At 39.9% G+C, this 24,121-nt stretch overlaps 1 protein-coding gene across 16 annotated transcripts in view; it reads left to right on the top strand.

The window, feature by feature from the left end:
- The window catches only part of SNAP91 (synaptosome associated protein 91), a 169,277-nt gene that overhangs the window by 44,798 nt on the left and 100,358 nt on the right, over positions 1–24,121 (top strand). For all 16 annotated transcript variants that reach the window (XM_061427323.1, XM_061427319.1, XM_061427322.1 and 13 more), the window contains exons 3-7: positions 15,041–15,183; positions 15,811–15,886; positions 16,631–16,733; positions 18,708–18,801; positions 21,344–21,455. In XM_061427323.1, the coding sequence (XP_061283307.1) occupies positions 15,041–15,183; positions 15,811–15,886; positions 16,631–16,733; positions 18,708–18,801; positions 21,344–21,455 (528 nt within the window). The remainder of the gene's footprint in view (positions 1–15,040; positions 15,184–15,810; positions 15,887–16,630; positions 16,734–18,707; positions 18,802–21,343; positions 21,456–24,121) is intronic.

The following is a 24,121-nucleotide window of genomic DNA, read 5'->3' as shown; positions in this document are numbered from 1 at the left end:
AACTAGTCAATAAAAATGTGCAAAGAATATATACCAATGGCAAGTAAACTAATGAAAAGTCCATGAAAAACATGTTCAACATCTTCAGTCATCAGGGAAGTGCAAAGAAAAACCACCATAAGATACCATACTACACCTGTTAGAATGGTAAAGAATAAACAAACTGAAATACACATGTACTTCTGGTAGGAATATAACATGATACAATCATTTTGGAAGTAATTTGCTGATTTCTTAAATATTTATTTCCAAATGACTTGAACACTCCACTCCTGGGCAGTTACCCAAGGGAAATTAAAGCATATGTCCTTACAAATACTTGTATACTAATGTTTGTAGCAGCTTTACTTGTAATAACCAAAAACTGGAGTCACCTCAGATGTCCATCCATAGATGAATGGATAGACAGTTTTGGCATGTCCATATAAGGCAGTACACCTCAGTTATCAAAAGGAATGATACATACAACAATATGATGAGTCTCAAAATGATTATGTGAATGAAAGAATCCTTTCCTGCCCCCATCCGCACCCAAAGAAAAAAGTATGATTTTCTTTACAGAAAATTTAGAAAATACAAGCTAATGTATATTTACTGAAAATGAATTGGTGGTGGCTAAGGGACAGCAGGGGAGGCAATTGAGGAAGGGTAGGAAAGAGGATTATAAACGAGATCGATCGAGGAAACCTTCAGGGTGATGGATACACTCATCATCATCAAATAATGTACTTTAAATACATGCAGTTTTGTGTATCTCAGTTTTACTTCAATAAAACTATTTTTTAAATTACCAGAATGACACCAGATTTGTTTCCCCAAGTTCTCCTAAGACTTTGAATTCTAAGGAATTCAAATGTGATAGATATTTAGCATTTAGATTCTCATGATTTTCAAGAATTTTTTTCTGCATGTTTTATGTCTTTGTTCAATTTTTTTTACTTTCTTTGCCTGGAAACTCTTCATTTCATGAAGAAGTAGAGCAGTATAAATGCATACCAACTGCTGGTGAGAATATGTGCTCATGCTTAAGTCGCTAAGTCCTGTTCGACTCTTTGCGACCCTATGGACTGTGGCCTGCCAGGCCAGTCTACTCTGTCCATGGGATTTCCCAGACAAAAATGCTGGAGTGGGTTGCCATTTCCTCCTCCAGGGGATCTTCCCAACCCAGGGATCCAACTCACCTCTCCTACATTGGCAGGCATGTCCTTTACTACTGAGCCACCAGGGAATATCGGATCGGATCAGTTGCTCAGTTGTGTCCGACTCTTTGCGACCCAATGAATTGCAGCACGCCAGGCCTCCCTGTCCATCACCAACTCCCAGAGTTCACTCAGACTCACGTCCATCGAGTCGGTAATGCCATCCAGCCATCTCATCCTCTGTCATCCCCTTCTCCTCCTGCCCCCAATCCCTCCCAGCATCAGAGTCTTTTCCAATGAGTCAACTCTTTGCATGAGGTGGCCAAAGTACTGCAGTTTCAGCTTTAGTATCATTCCTTCCAAAGAAATCCCAGGGCTGATCTCCTTCAGAATGGACTGGTTGGATCTCCTTGCAGTCCAAGGGACTCTCAAGAGTCTTCTCCAACACCACAGTTCAAAAGCATCAATTCTTCAGCGCTCAGCCTTCTTCACATTGGTGAAATCGCTGTGTTAAAACATTCCTAGTGTAAAATATGCATGCCCTCTACAACCTAGCAGTTCTCTTTCTAGGTATGGATCAAAAAATAGCAGCTCTTAAACTGGTCTTCAGGTCATTTTTGTACCCTTTAATTTTTGAGGAATTCAAAGAGCTTTTGTTTATGTGAGTTATATCTTTAGATATTTACTTGTGTTAGAAATCAAAGCTGAGAAAAGTTAAGAATATTTTTCATTTTTAAATAATCATAGTAAACATACTAGCAGGTTAACACAATACTTTTAGGGAGAATAATCATTTTCCAAAACAAGAAACAAATAAGGGTGGTATTGTTTTATGTTTCTATAAATCTCTTTAATATCTTGCTCAGTAGAAGATGGAGACTTGTATCTGTTTCTATACTCAGTCTGTTAGAATATGTTGTCTTAGTTGAAGTGTATGAGGAAAATCTGGCCTCACACAGATAAACAGTTGGAAAAGGGAGGACCTTTTCAGATAATTGTGGGTATTCTTCTTTGATGTGAGCTGTGCTGTTTAGTTGCTCAGTCGTGTCCGACTCTTTGCGACGCAATGGACAGTAGCCGTCAGGCTCCTTTGTCCATGGGGATTCTCCAGGCAAGAACACTGGAGTGGGTTGCCGTGCTCTTCTCCAGGGGATCTTCCCAAACCAGGGATCAAACCCAAGTCTTCTGCACTGTAGGATTCTTTACCGTCTGAGCCACCAGGGAAACCCAAAAATACAAGGGCTCATCTGGGACCTGAACCCTGGACCTCTCGCGCCTGAGGCAAGAACTATCCCCCTAGACCAAGCAGCCAGCCTGCTCTCTAAGCGGTGATTTCTTAAATTTAAGTGGCAGTATTGAATCTGAAATCACATCAGTGAACTTTTTATACTCTGTTGTATTAAAATCCTTTGGCATTTGTTGATCTGTACTTTGAATGAATTGATTGCATTATTTTGTAATTTGCACTAGTCATTTGGAAAATACTGGCTCAGGTGAGTTATTCACATCTTCTAAATGTTGACACATTTAATTTGAATAGTATCAACAAATGATGCTCATTAATATCACCAACAATTTTATCAGAAAAGTCTCGAAGTACTAGAGAGTTCCCAGGCTTGCCATGGCAGAGATGATTTTTCTGAAATTCTAATTTTTACTGAAAGACTGAAATTTATCAATGGCAACTAGTGCTGCCATTCATTTCTTTGAAGTGACAGGTTCATTTTATTTTTGAGAAATAACTGTTGAATACCAAGTCTGAATCATGATGGTTTGAAATCTGTCAGTCATACTTTTAAGTGAAAACAGTAGTCTGTGACAAAAGTGGTTAGTTCAGCTCATAATTCAAACACACAATTGCTTTTTCTTGAAATAGACATTGCTGTTTGTTAGACATCAGAAGTGCCTTAGAGACAAAACAGGGTCACCTAACATTTTCTATAAAGATTTAATGAGTAATATATTAGGCTTTGTGAACCACAGAATTGAGTTTGAGTTGTGTTATAATGATTCACCTACATCACTGCAGTGTGAAAGCAGTCTTAGACAATATGTAAACAAATGAGTATGATTGTGTACCAATAAAACTTTATTTACAAAAACAGGAATCACTCCCAAAAAACAAAAGCCCAGGACCAGATGGCTTCACAGGAGAATTCTGTCAAACATTCAGAGAAGAGCTAATGCCTATCCTTCTAAAACTCTTTCAAAAAATGGCAGAGGAAGGAACACTTCCAAACTCATTCTACAAGGCCACCATCACGCTGATACCAAAACCAGACAAATAAAACACGAAAAAAGAAAACTACAGGCTAATATCACTAATGAACATAGATGCAAAAATCCTCAACAAAATTTCACCAAACAGATTCAGCAGCACATCAAAAACCTCATACACCATGGTCAAGTTGGGTTTCTTCCAGGGATGCAAGGATTCTTCAATATATGCAAATCAATCAATGTGATACACCATGTTAATAAATTGAAAGATAAAAACCATATGAACATCTCAATAGATACAGAAAAAGCCTTTGACAAAATTCAGCATCCATTTATGATTAAAACTCTTCAAAAAATGGGCATAGAAGAAAACTACCTCAACATAGTAAAGGCCATATATGATAAGCCTACAGCAAACATTACTCTCAATAGTGAAAAACTGAAAGCATTCCCCCTAAGATCAGGAACAAGACAAGGATGCCCAATTTCTCCACTGTTGTTCAATATAGTTCTGAAAGTCCTAGCTAGAGCAGTCAGAGAAGAAAAAGAAATAGAAGAAATCCAGATCAGAAAAGAAGAAGTATAACACCATACACAAAAATAAACTCAAAATGGATTAAAGATCTAAACGTAAGACCAGAAACTATAAAGCTCCTAGAGGAGAACACAGGCAAAACACTCTCCGACATAAATCTATGACCCACCTCCCAGAATATTGGAAATAAAAGCAAAAATAAACAAATGGGACCTAATTAAAATTAAAAGCTTCTGAACAACAAAGGAAACTCTAAGCAAGGTGAAAAGACAGCTTTCAGAATGGGAGAAAATAGTAGCAAATGAGGCAACTAACAAAGAACTAATCTCAAAAATATACAAGCAACTCCTGCAGCTCAATTCCAGAAAAATAAATGACCCAATCAAAAAATGGGCCAAAGGACTAAACAGACATTTCTCCAAAGAAGACATACAGATGGCTAACAAACACATGAAAAGATGTTCAACATCACTCATTATCAGAGAAATGCAAATCAAAACCACAATGAGATACCATCTGACACCAGTCAGAATGGCTGCTAACCAAAAGTCTACAAACAATAAATGCTGGACAGGGTGTGGAGAAAAGGGAACCCTCTTACACTGTTGGTGGGAATGCAAACTAGTACAGCCACTATGGAGAACAGTGTGGAGATTCCTTAAAAAACTGGAAATAGAACTGCCACGTGACCCAGCAATCTCACTGCCGAGCATCCACACTGAGGAAACCAGAATTGAAGGAGACACGTGTACCCCAATGTTCATCGCAGCACTGTTTATAATAGCCAGGACATGGAAGCAACCTAGATGCCCATCATCAGATGAATGGATAAGAAAGCTGTGGTACATATACACAATGGAGTATTACTCAGCCATTAAAAAGAATACATTTGAATCAGTTCTAATGAGGTGGATGAAACTGGAGCCTATTATACAGAGTGAAGTAAGCCAGAAAGAAAAACCCCAATACAGTATACTAACGCATATATATGGAATTTAGGAAGATGGTAACGATAACCCTGTATGCGAGACAGCAAAAGAGACACAGATGTATAGAACAGTCTTTTGGACTCTGTGGGAGATGGAGAGGGTGGGATGATTTGGGAGAATGGCATTGAAACATGTATAATATCATATGTGAAACGAATATCCAGTCCAGGTTCGATGCAGGATACAGGATGCTTGGAGCTGGTGCACTGGGATGACCCAGAGGGATGGTACAGGGAGGGAGGTGGGAGGGGGGTTCAGGATGGGGAACATGTGTGTACCCATGGTGGATTCATGTTGATGTATGGCAAAACCAATACAATATTGTAAAGTAATTAGCCTCCAATTAAAATAATAAATAAATTTATATTTTAAAAAAAATGAAGAAGTAAAGCTCTCACTGTTTGCAGATGACATGATACCGTACATAGTAAACCCTAAAGATAGTATCAGAAAATTACTCTGGCTAATCAGTGAATTTAGCAAAGTTGCAGAATACAAAATCAATAAACAGAAATCACTTGCATTTCTATGTACTAACAGTGAAAAATCAGAGAAATTAAGGAATCAATCCTATTCACCATTGCAACAAAAAGAATTAACTATCTAGAAATAAACTTACCTAAGGAAACAGCTGATGTTCAAGCTGGTTTTAGAAAAGACAGAGGAACCAGAGATTAAATTACCAACATCCTCTGGATCATGGAAAAAGCAAGAGAGTTCCAGAAAAACATCTATTTCTGCTTTATTGACTATGCCAAAGCCTTTGACTGTGTGGATCACAATAAACTGTGGGAAATTCTGAAAGAGATGGGAATACCACACCACCTGACCTGCCTCTTGAGAAATCTGTATGCAGGTCAGGAAGCAACAGTTAGAACTGGACATGGAACAACAGACTGGTTCCAAATAGGAAAAGGAGTACGTCGAGGCTGTATATTGTCACCCTGCTTATTTAACTTATATGCAGAGTACATCATGGGAAACGCTGGACTGGAAGAAGCACAAGCTGGAATCAAGATTGCTGGGAGAAATATCAATAACCTCAGATATGCAGATGACACTACCCTTATGGCAGAAAGTGAAGAGAAACTCAAAAGCCTCTTGATGAAAGTGAAAGAAGAGAGTGAAAAAGTTGGCTTAAAGCTCAACATTCAGAAAACAAAGATCATGGCATCTGGTCCCATCACTTCATGGGAAATAGATAGGGAAACAGTGGAAACAGTGTCAGACTTTATTTTTTGGGCTCCAAAATCACTGCAGATGGTGACTGCAGCCATGAAATTAAAAGACGCTTACTCCTTGGAAGGAAAGTTATGTCCAACCTCGACAGCATATTCAAAAGCAGAGACATTACTTTGCCAACAAAGGTCCATCTAGTTAAGGCTATGGTTTTTCCTGTGGTCATGTATGGATGTGAGAGTTGGACTGTGAAGAAGGCTGAGCGCCAAAGAATGGATGCTTTTGAACTGTGGTGTTGGAGAAGACTCTTGAGAGTCCTTTGGACTGCAAGGAGATCCAACCAGTCCATTCTGAAAGAGATCAGCCCTGGGATTTCTTTGGAAGGAATGATGCTAAAGCTGAAACTGCAGTACTTTGGCCACCTCATGCAAAGAGTTGACTCATTGGGAAAGACTCTGATGCTGGGAGGGATTGGGGGCAGGAGGAGAAGGGGACGACAGAGGATGAGATGGCTGGATGGCATCACTGACTCAATGGATGTGAGTCTGAGTGAACTCTGGGAGTTGGTGATGGACAGGGAGGCCTGGCGTGCTGTGATTCATGGGGTCACAAAGAGTCGGACACAACTGAGTGAGTGAACCGAACTGAAGGAAACAAAAGAACTCTACACAGAAAATTACAAGACAGTAATGAAAGAAATCAAGGATGACATAAATGGAGAGCTATTCCATGTACCTGGGTAGGAAGAATCAATATTGTGAAAATGACTATACTACCAAATGCAATCTATAGATTCAACATGAACAGTATCAAATTACCAATGACATTTTTCACATAACTAGGAAAAAAAAAGTTCACAATTCATATGGAAACACAACAGAGCCTGAATAGCCAAAGCAGTCTTGAGAAAGAAGAGTGGAGCTGGAGGAACCAATCTTCCTGACTTCAGGTTATACTACAAAGCTACAATCATCAAGACAGTATGGTACTGGCACAAAAACAGAAATATAGACCAATGGAATAATATAAAAAGCTCATAAAGAAACCCATGCACTTATGGGTACCTTGTATATGACATAGGAGGCAAGAAGATACAATGGGGCAAAGACAGCCTCTTCAATAAATGGTGCTGGGAAGACTGGACAGCTACATGTAAATGAATGAAATTAGAATACTTCCTAACACCATACACAAAGATAAACTCAAAATCAATTAAAGACCTAAATGTTAAGACCAGAAACTATAAAACTCTTAGAGGAAAACATAGGCAGGACCCTCGATGACAAAGCCAGATCCTCTATGACCTACTTCCTAGAGTAACAAAAATAAAAACAAAAGTAAACAAGTGGGACCTGATTAAACGTAAAAGCTTTTGCACAGCAAAGGAAACTATAAGCAGGGTGAAAAGACAACCCTCAGAATAGGAGAAAATAATAGCAGATGGAACAACTGACAAAGGATTCATTTCCAAAATATACAAGCAGCTCATACAGCTCAAGACCAGAAAAACAAAGAACCCAATCAAAAAGTGGGAAAAGACCTAAACAGACATTTTTCCAAAGAAGACATACAGCTGGCTAACAAACACATGAAAAAATGCTCAACCTTGCTCAGTGTTAGAGAAATGCAAATCAAAGCTACAACGAGATAATCACCTCACACTGGTCAGAATGGCCATCATCAAAAAGTCTACCAACAATAAATGCTGCAGAAGGTGTGGAGAAAAGGGAACGCTCTTGTACTGTTGGTGGGAATGTAAAATGATACAGCCACTATGGAAGATGGTATGGAGATTCCTTTAAAAACTAAGACTAAAACCACCATATGACCCAGCAATCCCACTCCTAGGCATATACCCTGAGGAAACCAAAATTGAAAAAGACACATGTATCCTATTGTTCACTGCAGCACTATTTACAACAGGTAGAACATGGAAGCAACCTAGATGTCCATCAACAGATGAATGGATAAAGAAGTTGTGGTACATATACACAATGGAATATTATTCAGGCATTAAAAGGAATGCCTTTGAATCTGTCCTAATGAGGTGGATGATCCTAGAACCTATTAAACAGAGTGAAGTAAGTCAGAGAAAGATAAATATTGTATTCTAATGCATATATACGGAATCTAGAAAAATGATACTGAAGAATTCACTTACAGGGCAGCAGTGGAGAAACAGACATAGAGAACAGACTTATGGACATGGGGAGAGGGGAGGAGAGGGTGAGATGCATGGAAAGAGTAACATGGAAACTTAAATCACCATATGCAAGATAGACAGCCAACAGGAATTTGCTGTATGGCCAAGAAAGTCAAACAGGGGCTCTGCATCAACCTAGATTGATTGATGCTATTATTTTCTCCCATTCTAGAGGGGTGGGATGTGGAGGGAGATGGGAGGGAAGTTCCAAATGGTGGGGATATATGTACACCTATGGCTGATTCAGGGTGAGGTTTGACAGAAAACAACAAAATTCTGTAAAGCAATTGTCCTTCAGTAATAAAAAAATAAAGCAGCATGAAAAAGCAATAAATAAAGGATGATTTGAAAACCAAAAAAAAAAAAAAAATCAAGCAGACCTGGTTTGCCCAGCAAGCTGTAGTTTGCCATTCCTGACATAGAGTATTACAAAGATGAGTATACTAAAATTATGATTTAATAAAATTAATAACTTACTGCTTCACCAGGAACTTGCTTCTCAGAGGCCTTCTTTCTGTCATCCTTCTCCCATTTCCATTCAAGAGCACCCGTCTTTACTCTCTTCATTGTGTAAACCTCTCTGAGGCTAATCCCAACATCTGAGCCCTGGGTTCTAGACCTTATCCTGCCTGGAGAACATCCCATAAATTACCTCTTCTCTCTTTTCAAACTCAGCTCTTTTTGATTTTTCCTTCTTGGTCTCAAACAAGCTTAAGTGCCTCCTAGCTTTAAAAATGTCACATCCAGGCTGTGCTTAGGCTTTATAATTATTTCTTTTACATGGCAGCAGTCTCCGTGTCACACCTTCTATTCTTAGGGTTCTAGTTGCTCGGACTTTCTGTAGAGTTTGATACCAGTTATCCCTAATAGCTACTTGAAATATTTGAAGCTCTCTTATTAATTGGCTCCAAAATTTAATTTTCCTGGGCTTCTCTTCACCATTCTGTCTGCTGTTTTACTCAGTTCTTTTCCAGTCATCTCTTAAATATTAGCATTAGTCACTTAGTTGTGTCTGACTCTTTGCAATCCTGTGGTCTGTCCATGGAATTCTCCAAGCAAGGATACTGGAGTAGGTTGCTGTTCCCTTCTCCATGGGATTTTCCTGACCCAGGGGTCAAACCTGGGTGTCCTTCCTTGCAGGCGGATTCTTTATCATCTGAGCTACCAGGGAAGCTCTCTTAAATATTGGTCTTCCCTAATTTTGCTTCTTATTTCCTTATTTATAATGAATACTTTTCATTGTTCTGTGTATGATCCATGGCTTATCTCCTCTGCACGCATGATCTCATCTCCTGTATCGTTGCTGCTGTTGTTCAGTCGCTTAGTTGTGTCCAACTCTTTGTGAGCCCATGGACTGCAGCACGCCAGGCTTCCCTGTCCTTCATTATCTCTAGGAGTTTGCTCAAATGCATATCCATTGTGTGTATGATGCCATCCAACCATCTCATCCTTTGTCACCCCCTTCTCCTCCTGCCCTCAACTTTTCCCAGCATCAGGGTATTTTCCAGTGAGTTGGCTCTTTGTATCAGGTAGCCTAAGTATTGCAGCCTCAGCTTTAGCATCAGTCCTTCCAATGAATAGTCAGAGTTGATTTCCTTTAAGAATGACTGGTTTGATCTCCTTGCTATCCAGGGGACTTCCAAGAGTCTTCTCTAGCACCACAGTTTGAAAGCATCAGTTCATCAGTGCTCAGCCTTCTTTACGGTTCAACTCTCACATCTGTACATGACTACTGGAAAAACCATAGCTTTGACTATACAGACCTTTGTTGGCAAAGTAATGTCTCTGCTTTTTAATATGCTATCTAGGTTAGTCACAACTTTTCTTCCAAGGAGCCAGTGTCTTATAATTTCGTGGCTGCAGTCACCACCCACAGTGATTTTGGAGCCCAAGAAAATAAAAACTCTGTCACTGTTTCCATTTTTCCCCATCTGTTTGCCATGAAGTGATGGGACCAGATGCCATGATCTTAGTTTTTTGAATATTGAGTTTTAAACCATATTTTTCTCTCTCCTCTTTCAGTCTCATCAAGAAGCTCTTTAATTCCTCTTTGCTTTCTGCCATTAGGGTGGTGTCAATCATCTGCACGTCTGAGGTTATTGATATTTCTCCCTGCAGTCTTGATTCCAGCTTGGGCTTCATCCAGCCCGACATTTCACATAATGTAATTTGTATATAAATTAAATAAGCAGAGTGACAATATAGAGTCTTGATGTGCTCCTTTCCCAATTTGGAACCAGTCTGTTGTTCCATGTCTGGTTCTAACTGTTGTTTATTGTTGCTGGTGACTCCCAAGGTTGTGTCCAGGCCGTGCATTTTTCCTAAGCTTTAGAACCAGCTTCCAGTCCCCTGAGCTTCCCTGGTGGCTCAGTTGGTAAACAGTCTGCCTGCCATACTGGAGACCTGGTTTGCTGGGTCAGATAGATCTCCTGGAGAAAGAAATGGCAACCCACTCCAGTATCCTTGCATGAAGAATCCCATGGAAGAAGAGCCTGGTAAGACCCAGCCCGTGGGGGTCGCCAAGAGTTGCACACAACTGAGTGACTAACTTTTCATTTCTTTCCAGTCCCCTGTCAGGCATCTCAACTTGACTTCCAACAGCTACTTCATATATATCATGTCAAAAATAGTTTATATCTCCTTTGGAACCAGCTTTCCTCCTGTGTCAGTAAAAAAGCATTCACTGGGCCTTAAACTAGAAATCTGTAATTAAATTTAAGATTCCTTTTACTTACAATATCTGTGTGCTCACTTGCAAATGCCCATCAGCTTTACCTCCTAAATATTTTTCTGCTACTTTCACCATTTCTCTCTGTCTCCACTGCCTTTTCATGAGTTCAGGTTCATCTCCTCTGGCTCTCAGCTGGGCTTTCTAACTTGCCCTCATCTCTGTTGTATCTTTTCAGACAAAGGTAATTATTTCTTATCTTGTGTATCTTTTTATCTTGCAGATATTATTTAGTAATCGGCCAAGTGGTTGCCTGTAAAAGAAAAGTTTTACTGGTACTCTTCTGCTGAAATACTCCCTGGGGTTCCCCTTGCTCCATAGGTTAAAGTTGAAACTCTTTAATGTGAGGTGTGAGATTTCTCACTGGCCTTTCCTTGGCTCTCTAATTAAACTCTCCCCTCCATCTGCCCACATATGCACAGCCCCAGACCACCACAGTTCTCCTAGGAGGCACTCATTTTTTTAAATTTTATTTATTTTTAAAATTTATTTAAATTGGAGGCTAATTACTTTACAATATTGTGGTGGTTTTTGCCATACGTTGACATGAATCAGCCACGGGAGTACATGTGTCTCCCATCCCGAAACCCCCTCCCACCTCCCTCTGCATCCCATCCATCTGGTTTGTCCCAGTGCACCAGTTTTGAGTGCCCTGTTTCATGCATCAAACTTGGACTGGTCATCTGTTTCACATATGATAATATACATGTTTCAATGCTACTCTCTCAAATCATCCCACCCTCACCTTCTCCCACAGAGTCCAACAGTATGTTCTTTATATCTGTGTCTCTTCTTCTGTCTCAAATATAGGGTCGTCATTACCATCTTTCTAAATTCCATATAGATGTGTTAATATACTGTATTGGTGTTTTTCTTTCTGACTTCACTCTGTATAATAGGCTCCAATTTCATCCACCTCATTAGAACTGACTCAAGTGCGTTCTTTTTAATAACTGAGTAATATTCCATTATGTATATGTACCACAACTTTTTATCCATTCATCTACCAGTGGACATCTAGGTTGCTTCCATGTCCTAGCTATTGTAAGCAGTGCTGTGATGAACATTGGGGTACATGTGTCTCTTTCAGTTCTGGTTTCCTTGGTGGATATGCCCAGCAGTGGAATTTCTGGGTTGTATGGCAATTCTATTTCCAGTTTTTTAAAGAATCTCCACACTGTTCTCCATAGTAGCTGTACTAGTTTGCATTCCCACCAACAGTGTAAGAGGGTTCCCTTTTCTCTACAGTCTCTCCAGCATTTATTGTTTGCAGACTTTCTGATAGCAGCCATTCTGACTGGTGTGAGATGGTACCTCTTTGATTTATTTTTTAATTGGGGGATAATTGCTTTACAATATTGTATTCATTTCTGCCATACATCAACATGAATCAGCCATAGGTATATGTATATCCCCTCCCTCTTGAGCCTTCCTCCCACCCCATCCCACCCCTCTAGATTCAAACCCAGTGCTCTGTCACAGTCGTCATTTTTTTTTTTTTTTACAGCTTTACTCTTTGCACATTTGCTAAAAGTGTCCTCACTCCCCTCCCACGTCACAGCTGACTTTAGGGTCCCACTCAACTCTCCATTCCATGGCATCTTTGCTAATGCCCCACCATATTCTCAGTGCTGTGTATGGATCACAGCATTTACAAGCATTTACTTTGGGTACCTACTTTCTTCAGACCATTTGTAATCTCTGTAATAACCCTGTGCTCAGTCGCTTCGGTCACGTCCTGTACGACTCTTTACGACCCTATGGACTGTAGTCGCCCAGGTTCCTCTGTCCATGGGATTTTCCAGCTAGGAATACTGGAGTGAGTTGCCATGCCCTCCTCCAGGGGATCTTCCTGACTCAGAGATCAAACCTAAGTCTCCTGCAGCTCCTGCAGTGCAGGCTGAAGTTTTACTGCTGAGCCCCCAGGGAACCCTTGTGATAACTCTGAAAGGTAGTAATTATTACTGCCATTTTAAAGTTAAAGTACCAAACCACAGGTATATTAAGTGATTTCTCTGAAGTTGTACATCTAAATGGTTGCTGAGCTGGGCTCTGGACCTGGGTTCTTTCCTGCTCTGTCGTCCTGCATATCTGTATTCTTCCAGGGACTTCTTTATTGTCTGAGCATGTATTCATCTACTCTGATCAGCAGTACATTTCCACATTACCAGTTCAATAAGTAAAGGAATAGAAGAGCTTGTAGCTGATAATGAGTTTCAGGTATAAAGCAGTCCTATGATATAATCTTGGAAAATCATGTTAGAGCATAGCAATTTGTCTTTTTCAAAGAACTGTTTATTTAGATTTAGGGGAAAGTATTTTGGTTATTATACATTTTGTTCAACACATGTTTACTGCATGCTGTGTTCTTCCAAGCCCTGCCAGGAAACAGACATTGGTATGATTGTTTCTGTCCTCAGGGAACTATAGGAACTTATGACAGACAGACATCTGATGTGGGTGTGTGGGTGTGTGTGTGTGTGTGTGTGCGTTCAGTTGTGTCCGACTCTTTGCAACACCATGGACAATAGACCACCAGCTTTTAGGCACTAAGAATAAAATGCCTCAGGTTTTTAAGCAGAGGAACATGTGACTACATTCAAATAGGACCAGGAAAGATTTCCTGAAGAATGAGTAGAATTCCAGTAAAAGGAGACTTTATGGGATGGCTGTTCAGGGACTAGAAGTTTAAAATAAATGTAAGAAAGAAATCTGGTTTGGTCCATTTATAATTCATATCAATGATTGACACCCTTTAATCTTAGATAAGAGCTATTTCAGTGATGGAGTATCAATTTTAAAAAATTTATTTTTTTGTAAAATAGATGCATAAGACAAATGTGGAGCTTAATGAGTACTAAGTGTGGATTTTAAGTGAGAAACAGGATGGGTTTGTCATTGCGTTTGTTGCATGGAATATCCTAGGCCCTGGGTATCACATATAGTCCTCTGTAGGGTGGGGATGACCTCTGGTAGAATTCCTGCAGTTTTGTTTTGCTAAAGAGGTTACCTTGTGCTGTTGCAGTAGTCTTCTTAAGACCACACTGCCCCAGAGTGGCTTCGCTTCTGTTCCTTAGCACATAATCTTTGGCTGCATCAGCTAACTTTTTGGCAGTGGTCTATTTTCTGGATTCTGGGCAGCCTCTTTTGGGGCTATAGACCTTTTTTTCCCCTGAGGTACAGCTAGAATCACAGCTAATATGTAGATGTGGACAGTCAATGTGTTACAAAGATTCGCTCTCTTATAAACTCAGGTCAAATCATAGTAGTTTAATGCCTGTATGATGTTCTGTAAAACCTTTAGATGGGTTTAGAGGAATTCTTCCCTCTTTTAGTGTTTACTCTCCTCTGTCACTTACATGACAAGTGTGTTCATGGCTGCTGCTGCTGCTAAGTCGCTTCAGTCGTGTCCGACTCTGTGCAACCCCATAGACGGCAGCCCACTAAGCTCCTCTGTCCCTGGGATTCTCCAGGCAAGAATACTGGAGTGGGTTGCCATTTCCTTCTCCAATGTATGAAAGTGAAAAGTGACACTGAAGTCGCTCAGTCATGCCCGACTCTTAGCGACCCCATGTTCATTAGCACCCATCAAAATTAAAATCCAGATGAAGTAGGCTTTTTGATATAATGTTTCAAAAAATATTCTGTTGCCTTCAGATGGTGTATAGAATAAACATCTTCATGTTTAAGACATTGTTCTAAAAGTGATAACAAAAAAGATTAACATGAAGCTTAGCATTCCTGGAGTTTGTTATTTCTAAAAAATGACACTGGGCCCAGAAAATGGGGTAAATTCAGAAGAGGATACAGAAGAGAATTCAGTAGGGAAAAAAAAGCCCAAGAAAAAGTAAATACATTGGGTAAATGTATTTATTAATATGTGTCCATGTGTGAAAATATTACATACAATTTTTGAACATTTGTTTAGCTGTTGTCAATGCAGTTTTGGCTCATACTTTTGTAAACAGGTTTAAATGTTTAAAATTTGAAATGAATTTTTTTTACGCAATCATTTGTGTTATTGACCAAAATCTTCTGTTCTCATAGATTTGATCCAGGCTACCAATGAGACCAATGTTAATATTCCTCAGATGGCAGACACGCTCTTTGAGCGGGCAACGAACAGTAGCTGGGTGGTTGTATTCAAAGCTTTAGTCACTACACATCATCTCATGGTGCACGGAAATGAGGTAAAGCTCGTAGACCCAAGTGTTCTTTTTTTGGCAGGGGAGGGGGACTGATAAGCCTTAAGGCCCTCTCCACTTTTACTAGTTAGAAAAATAAGAGGAAGTATATAGAAAAGTCATCTGGAGTACAGTCTTGCTCTTCTGTTTACCTGTTTTTCAGAAAAATGCTGTTAGACATGTGTTAAATATGTATATACCATGTAAACATATTAATGGATAAAAATGTTAGGAGAAAGAAACAGCAAAATTGTTTTTCCCATTGGAAGTATTCCTTTGTGCCTCTGTGTGAAAATTGCTTACATAACAGTGTTTCATTTTGGAAAATACTCACAAACTAAAAATTAGCCATTTTATATGGGATGCCTACTGAATCCTATTAAATTCAAATGTTTCTGTTATACACAGAAATGCAAGATCATAAAACTTAATTCTGATTCAGTGAATATGATTTAGTTTTTATTCCCCATTAGAGAAAACCAGGAGACTAGGAAACTATACTGAGTGGGAAAAAAAAATCACAATGAGAATGCGTATTTTTAGAAATTCCCTAAAAATTCCCTTTAATATCAGAAGTTGTTGAAATTAATGCTTTGAGAATATTGATATTTGATTCTGATTTTTGTTTTTCAGAGATTTATTCAGTATTTGGCTTCTAGAAATACACTCTTCAATCTCAGCAATTTTTTGGACAAAAGTGGATCCCATGGTAAGAATATTATGTTTTATAATTTTCTTGCTAATCCTTTTGGTACAGAATCTTTTGATTTTTTTAATTATTCAAAATTCATTGAAAATCATTATAACCGATAGCTCCACTGGATATCTAAGAATAAAATATAAATATAACTATATATAGTTACTTTATAGTAGCTTTAAAATATTTAATTGTTAGGCAACTCAGCATATGAATTATATATTAATTTTATTTTTTGTCTTTCAGTATTTACCTTAAAAAATAACAGTGGGTATGCTAGACCCACAGTTGTTTGTTTATGAAGGTATAGGAGGCAGTGAAGTTAAAAATACATTCCCAACTTAAAAGTACTCAGTTTTAAATGTTTTTCTAAATTAATAGGATTTGTACTACAATCATGTGTTCATTCACCATATTTTCTGCTTGTGTATTATGTATAGGCAAGCACACTAAGCATGAATAGTTCTCAGATAACTACATGTATTAAGTCTGAAATAATGAACAAAAATGCGAGGAAAAATCAGAAAAGACATTCTGTACAAAGACGGTAGCATAACTAAATGGAATAGTCTTGGAATGTCTCATGCCAAAAGTATTTTTGCCTGAAGTAGGATTTTAAATGAGGCCTTTCTGGTACACTTATTCACCTCATCTTAGAATTATTTACATTTGAGGAGTTTAAAAAAATTGGAACTAAGCAAAGCACAGTTGAACATATTTTATTAATTAGTTTTATTTCCTCTGCCCTTCCTCCAGGTTATGACATGTCTACCTTCATAAGGCGCTATAGTAGATATTTGAATGAAAAGGCTTTCTCTTACAGACAGATGGCATTTGATTTTGCCAGAGTGAAGAAAGGGTATGTTGTTTTTTTTTTCTCATATTTGTTTGCACAGAGTAAGTCTTTGAGACATACGTGATATATCTTCACTAAGTTAAATACCAACTAATTTTGGTCATGGAGGCCCAGTTTACAATCACCTTAAAAAAAAAAAAAGAAACTCAACTAGTAATATTACGAAAGTTAGCCTTGAGGTTGCAATATTACTGTGCTTTTATTTTCATGCAGAAAATTTGATTTGCTGCTCAAAGTTGACATGGTACAACAGTTTATTTTGTTAAAATCAACTCAAAATTCTTGAATACTTACATACTTTTAAATAATTTTAAGTGGAGAGAATTTAAACAAGTTTCATTTAACAGAATGTGGCTGTAGCTGACAATAATTATTTCAGTATGTTTTGTTTGAGGTGAAACTGAACTGTGTGTATGCATGGAGATCTGTTTTTGACAGGTAATACTGTTCTACTATTATACATTGTTGTTCCTGTTGACCTACTAAGTCTTGTCCCACTCTTTTGCAACCCCATGGATGTAGCCCAGCAGTCTTCTCTGTCCATGGGATTTCCCAAGCAGGACTACTGGAGTGGGTTGCCATTTTCCTCCTCCAGGGGATCTTCCTGACCCAGGGACCAAACCTGTGTCTCCTGCATTGGCAGGCAGATTATTCACTACTGAGCAACCAGGGAAGCCCGTACTATTATACATGCACACACATAAGCACACATACAAACACACCATAATTGAACTGATAATACTCATGTCCATTGAGTTGATGATGCTATCTAACCATCTCTTCCTCTGCAAATCCTATATCCATTCATAATTTGAAATAATGGCAACATATAGAAAAGTTAATATTTTAGTCTCAGGAATCACCCCCCAAAAGATATAGCTCTATTTTCTGATAGCTGACCTAAATTTAGCTGAAAAATATAATCTTGCCTGTTCAAAACAGATTTGTTTCTTATGGGTGAACATTTTATAAAATTAAGATTTTGGCTTTATCCCCTTATATTAGAGATGATTCTGGTTCATATGCCTTCCTCTGGCTTCTTATGTGGCCCTGGGCAGCCTTAGCTGATGTTCTAACTCGATCATGACCTCTCCACAATAGAGCCACAGCCTTCATAGAAACTTCTGAACCCTGAATAGGCAAATAAGGGCACTTGGCGATGCTCTTCCTGCCCCAGAAGTGGGAGAGACCCCAAAAGCTGCCGTTATCAACCCGTTCACATCACCTGGGCATTTTCCTGCACTGTTTTGGTCCTGCTGCCCCTTGACTCTTTGGATACAGGGGCTCCTTGGGAGGCCTGCAGTGAGTGCTCCCTGCAGTGCTCCGTGCAGTCTCATTCTCTTCAGCTGGTTATTTGCACTCAGCTCTCTTTGACCAACCTGCAAATCAGAATGTCCTTTTCATCACTTGATGGTTATCCTAGTCTACAGGTTTTGAAGTCTTCCAAGACATGTTTTATTTCTCTCTCTCTCAAAAACAAACAAGCTGGGGTTTAGGGAACCTAGAGTGTTAATACTAGTATTAATATTTTTGTTGTAGACTTAGAAAAGTCCATTCATAAATTCAAGTGGCCTGTTTCATCCAGACCACACTGAGGGTGGTGCATAGAAAGCATTGCCTGTGTATTTGAGGATTGTGAGTACAGAGAGGAGAACCAACACGGCCTCTTCCTATCTCAAAATCAACCTGCAGGGCTCATATGGTAAAGAATCCGCCTGCAGTGTGGGAGACCTGGGTTTGATCCCTGGGTGGGGTTCCCCTGGAAGAGGAAACAGCAGCCCACTCCAGTATTCTTACCTGGAGAATCCCCGTGGACAGAGGAGCCTGAAGGGCTATAGTCCGTGGGGTCACAAAGAGTTGGACACGACTGAGCGACTGAGCACGCACAGCACAGAAGGAAAATAGCTTAGAACAACGTGCATGGTCTCAAGTTTTCCACATACAAGTAAGTTTTGCCTTTTCCTTTCTTAATTGTAGGGCTGATGGTGTCATGAGGACAATGGCTCCTGAGAAGCTGCTGAAGAGCATGCCCATACTGCAGGGACAAATTGATGCACTGCTGGAATTTGATGTGCGTATCTCACCAGAAAATGCATCTTACACAGTTATGTTGCCTTTTATTGGAAAGTGGGCTGCAGATAAAGAATTCCCTTAGGAAGTAGATTTAGATTCCCCTCATGTCAGTGAGGGAGAAGGCACTGGCGACCCACTCCAGTACTCTTGCCTGGAAAATCCCTTGGATGGAGGAGCCTTGTAGGCTACAGTCCATGGGGTCGCTAAGAGTCGGACACGACTGAGCAACTTCACTTTCACTTTTCACTTGCATGCATTGGAGAAGGAAATGGCAACCCACTCCAGTGTTCTTGCTTGGAGAATCCCAGGGATGGGGGAGCCTTGTGGGCTGCCGTTTATGGGATCGCACAGAGTCAGACACGACTGATGTGACTTAGCAGCAGCAACAATAACATATCAGTGAGGGGCTTCCTGGGTAGCTCAGTTGGTAAAGAATCCACATGCAATGCAGGAGACCCTGGTTCAATTCCTGGGTTGGGAAGATTCCCTTGGAGAAGAGATGGGCTACCCACTCCGGTATTCTTGGGCTTCCCTGGTGGCTCAGCTGGTAAAGAATCTGTCTGCCATGTGGGAAACCTGGGTTCGATCCCTGGGTTGGGAAGATCCCCCGGGAGAAGGCAATGGCAACCCACTCCAGTGTTCTTGCCTGGAGAATTTCACGGACAGAGGTACAATCCATGGGGTTGCAAAGAGTTGGACACGACTGGGCGACTAACACTTTCATTTTCATATCAGTGAACTGGATGAACAATTAGTTTAGGCTGTCAGTGTGGTGGAGATGATTTTGGTTGCCCAGATTGTCAGAGCAGTTTACAGGTGTTAAATAACTTCAGTCCTGGAAAACCACAAGCAGTGCATTCTTGGATCTGTATGTTCAGAGCAGGATGGTGGCCTCCTGTTGTGTTTGACAGGATCAAGTGGCTGCAGAAGGGACATCTGGCAGGTAAATACCCCAGCCTGCTATTAAAAGCCATTTTATAGAGTCTGCTTGTGTGACACCATCCGCAGAAGAGAATTATTTTTCTTCTGTCATGGTCCTTCTTTTGGATGATACCAACATGACTTCTTTGTTAAAACCATACCTGTGTCATGACTCTGGTGTAACTACACTAGTTTATACATGTGATAAGATTATATAGAACTAAACACATTTGCAGCAAGTAAAATTGGAGAAATCTGAATAAGATTGGTATATTGTATCAGTATCCATATCCTGATTGTGAGATTGTACTATAATTTTGTAAATAGTATGTGGAATCTCTGGGTTTTTTTTTTTGTTTGTTTGTTTTTATAATTGAATGTGGACTTGCAGTAATTTCAAAATAAAAGTTCAATTAAAGAAACATATCTGATGCATGAAAATAAAATATTCTGACATATAGGGAGAGTTATGGAGAAGGCAATGGCACCCCACTCCAGTACTCTTGCCTGGAAAATCCTATGGACGGAGGAGCCTGGTAGGCTGCAGTCCATGGGGTCGATAGGAGTCAGACACAACTGAGTGACTTCACTTTCACTTTTCACTTTGATGCATTGGAGAAGGAAATGGCAACCCACTCCAGTGTTCTTGCCTGGAGAATCCCAGGGACGGGGGAGCCTGGTGGGCTGCCGTCTATGGGGTTGCACAGAGTCGGACATGACAAGCGACTTAGCAGCAGTAGCAGCAGGGAGAGTTATAACTCACGTTGTTAGCTTTCCTCTATTTTGGTGGTTGACTAAAACAAAGATTTTCCTCAAATACTATTATTGGAAATCTCTGTTAAGATTATTTGGGTTAGTCTGTCACCAAGTCCTAGTCACAGCACCCAACTCCTGTGAAATTTCAGAAAAAGCAGCAAACCATGTTACTGTCTTATGAAAGATTTTACAGTAAGGAGTTCCCTTAGCTATATGTGGAACTACTTCCCTTAACTTTTTTTTTTGTCTTTATTCACTGATTTTTCTTAGCTTTCCTTACCTTTAATGATGGTATTGTCTTAATTAAAAGAGAAAAGAAGTCGTAGAATGAGAAAGAGCAGAGCAGGGATTGGGAAATGGGGAGAAATTATTCTTCTTTGTGCTGGTGATTAGAGTGTTTGGTGGGTGGTGGGGAAATGCTATGAGTCTCAAGAATTACTTTAGGGGTAGTTGGCTAAGGTGTCTATTCCCTATGCTAGGCTTCCTCCCTGAGTCACTGCAGGCCCCTGGTGTCTGAACTTTTCCAAAGAGACCACTTCATATGGGGAGGGAAAGAATGTACTATAACACAGTGGAAGCAGCAAGAGGACAGGTGTTCAGAAGTTGGGTTTGGTTTATCTGTGGCTCATTAATCAAATGTGTATTTTTCTTACACTTGATAGGCCAACTTCATTGACTTAAATTGAAGCGAAGAATTGGCAATCCTTTTTTATATATTAGAAGGATTACGAAAAGAGTTATATAGCATCTGTTGAATATGAGTCAATTTCTTGGTAATAATTTGAGACATTTTAACACACTCTGAGAAAAATTGTCATTTGATGACTTGCAGTTAACAGATGAAATTTTCATCTTTTTTCTAGGTGCATCCAAATGAACTAACAAATGGTGTCATAAATGCTGCATTTATGCTTCTTTTCAAAGACCTTATCAAACTTTTTGCTTGTTACAACGATGGAGTGATTAATTTACTTGGTAGGTAGAATTACTGAATGGTGTCTATGAAGAGAGACTGTATCAGAATGCAGAGATTTAGATACCACAGACTTCATAAAAAATCTAAAGACATGACTCAGGTCACACTTCTTTGTGTTTTCTTACATCAAGGTTAAGTGCAGGGAATGGAAAGCACTCTAGGTATTTTCAGCAGAAAGGGATTCCATACAGGAGTTTTGGTGCTTAGAAAATTTTGGATTGACTGAAGGAACAGATTCTGGGCTTTGCCTCTTGGATTAAGACTCATAATGATTAATAACTTCCACTGTGCTGACAACCACCTCTGAAACCACCCCTGACATGCTCCTATTTTGAAGTAATTCCATACGTCTCACCATCTTTCCTTCCACATAAAGTGAAAATGAGATGGAGATACTGCTTGACGATTGGCCTACAATAAAAGATTTCTTTCTACTGACAAGTCACCCCTTCCTGGGATGTAATGATTCAGCAAACCTCTTCCAGCTGGTGCCAGTTGGAAAAAACATCTCTAAGTCAAGCTTGAATTCTCTTTTCTGTCAACTGGTCGTAGAAAACTCCCCAGCGACCATAGGCATCATTGGATGGGGAGAAATAGTTATCCAGAAGACATAGGTGCAGTGGGAGTTGAGCCACCTGTTCATACAACCTTACCTGGGTGTTCAGGAGCTACTCCAGGCTGATCTCTTATATTACCACCTCCATTTGGTGATGGATTATATTCTTGCACTTGTTCAGCTTTATGGTTTGGTGTATTAGATATTGCTTGGTCTTACGATCACTTGGCATTCTCTGAGGTCAGAACCCTCAGTCTCTAGAAGCAAGCCAAGAGCAATTTTTCCAAAGGAAATTAGTTACTGTCTAAGAAAGATATGGCCCTGCTTCAAAGCACTAGAAGTGTCTACTGTATTTTCCTACTGGTGTGTGCCAGAGCCGTCCTGCAGCATTTGGATCTGCTGCAGGCACTCTGAGTGCCTTTCCATCTGCAGAATCTAAAGCCCCATGGTGCTCCAGGTTGGAGCAGTTGCAGAGTCATCCTTGATCTGGGCCCTGCTTCCATGTGACACCACACTGGATGCTCTGTTTAGAGCGGCACATACACGTGTTGTGTGTGTTACCTCAAAACTGAAAAAAACTCAGCAAAACACCTGCATTTTGGAAGTGCAAGGTGAAGCAGTGTGTTTTTCCTGTGGAGGGGACCTTTGGACCCACAGAAACTGCATTGAAGTAGCAGATCCCTAGGCTTTCATAGACTCTCTGTCCTTCCCTTTGACCTGCATGTGACTTATTAAGGCACCTACCATATACGAAATTCTTGCCCACCAGCTACAGCCAGCCTGATGTCATCAAATAGTATCCATTGACGTTAGCACAGCCAGAGAAATTAATATACTTAAGACAGTGAGCATGTACCGGCATCCTTGCCAGATGAAAGCAAACTACTTCTAATGGGCTCTGCTTGCTGGACTAAGTACAAAAGAACTTGCTAGTTTGTTAGATGCTTATCCCATGGCAGGAACTGTGCTGATTTTATGCTAGAAAGGACAACACATCTGGATGTCTGCAAGTAAGAATCATCACCTGATCAAGTTTCCAGTAACCTGTGGTTCATCTCTAAAATCCACTTAACTTTTGCACAAGCCAGATATGAAAGTTCAACTGGGAATATGATGGAACTGCTACCCTGTATGTTTGCAGAGATCAGGAAGCTGATGTGAGGATTCTGCTAGATTCAGTGTATTTCTGTTCCATCTACATATTCAGAAAACTGGGAAAATAACCAATGTTAGTTTTGTGCATCCACTGATAATAATTTTTTTTTATCTCCTAATCCCCAGAAAGCCTTCACTCAGATTGGTAGAAAATAATAGCAACATTTTTGGGATCCCTAGAGAATAGCATCGACTTAGAGTCTGTGTCCCTGAAAACTGGGTATGTCCCTTTCCCATGTGTGTAGTCACTCTGGTAAATGTCCCTTTGCCGTAGGGTAGGAATAGATACCTGGGGCTGTCTTTCAAGGCTTTGACTCAAGAATATCTGGAGGGCTTATTAAAATTGAGATTGCTGGACATTAACCCAGAGTTTGTAATTCAGTAGATCTGGAGAAGGAGATGGCAACCCTACTCCAGTATTCTTGCCTGGAGAGTCTGTTGGAGAGAGAAACCTGACAGGCTACAGTCCATGAGGCCACAGCTTTGGACATGACTGAGCATGCATGCAGCAGCAGCAGCAGAGCACTCATGTATACACATCTAATTCAGTAGGTGTAGGGTAGGGCCTGAGAATTTGCGTGTCTAGGAAGGGCTTGAAAGGTACCGTTACCACTGATCTCTGGGAATTCCATTTGGGAACCTCTGCGTTAGAGCTACTCACGAATGCTCAGGCCAGTATTTTGAATCGGTGATTTTTGGCCTGTTCACTCACATTGATGAGTTATCAGTGACAACACAAAAGAAAATGTAGTGGTCCTTCTTTCCTGCTCAGAACTTGAGAATTTGTTTGGTTTTTCTAGACTTATATCAATTATTATTGTCCAATTCAGGAGGAAAAAGAATACAAGACATCTAGTTCAGTTTGTTTTCAGATCAGCATGAGTAAGCTTTTTTTTTTTTTTTTTAACTTTACAATATTGTATTGGTTTTGCCATATATCAACATGAATCCGCC

This window comes from Bos javanicus, chromosome 9 (genome assembly GCF_032452875.1).
Source record: "Bos javanicus breed banteng chromosome 9, ARS-OSU_banteng_1.0, whole genome shotgun sequence".
NCBI classification, from domain to species: Eukaryota; Metazoa; Chordata; class Mammalia; order Artiodactyla; family Bovidae; genus Bos; species Bos javanicus.
Note: the sequence above shows the minus strand (reverse complement) of the source record. Positions and strands in the feature narration are given on the sequence as shown.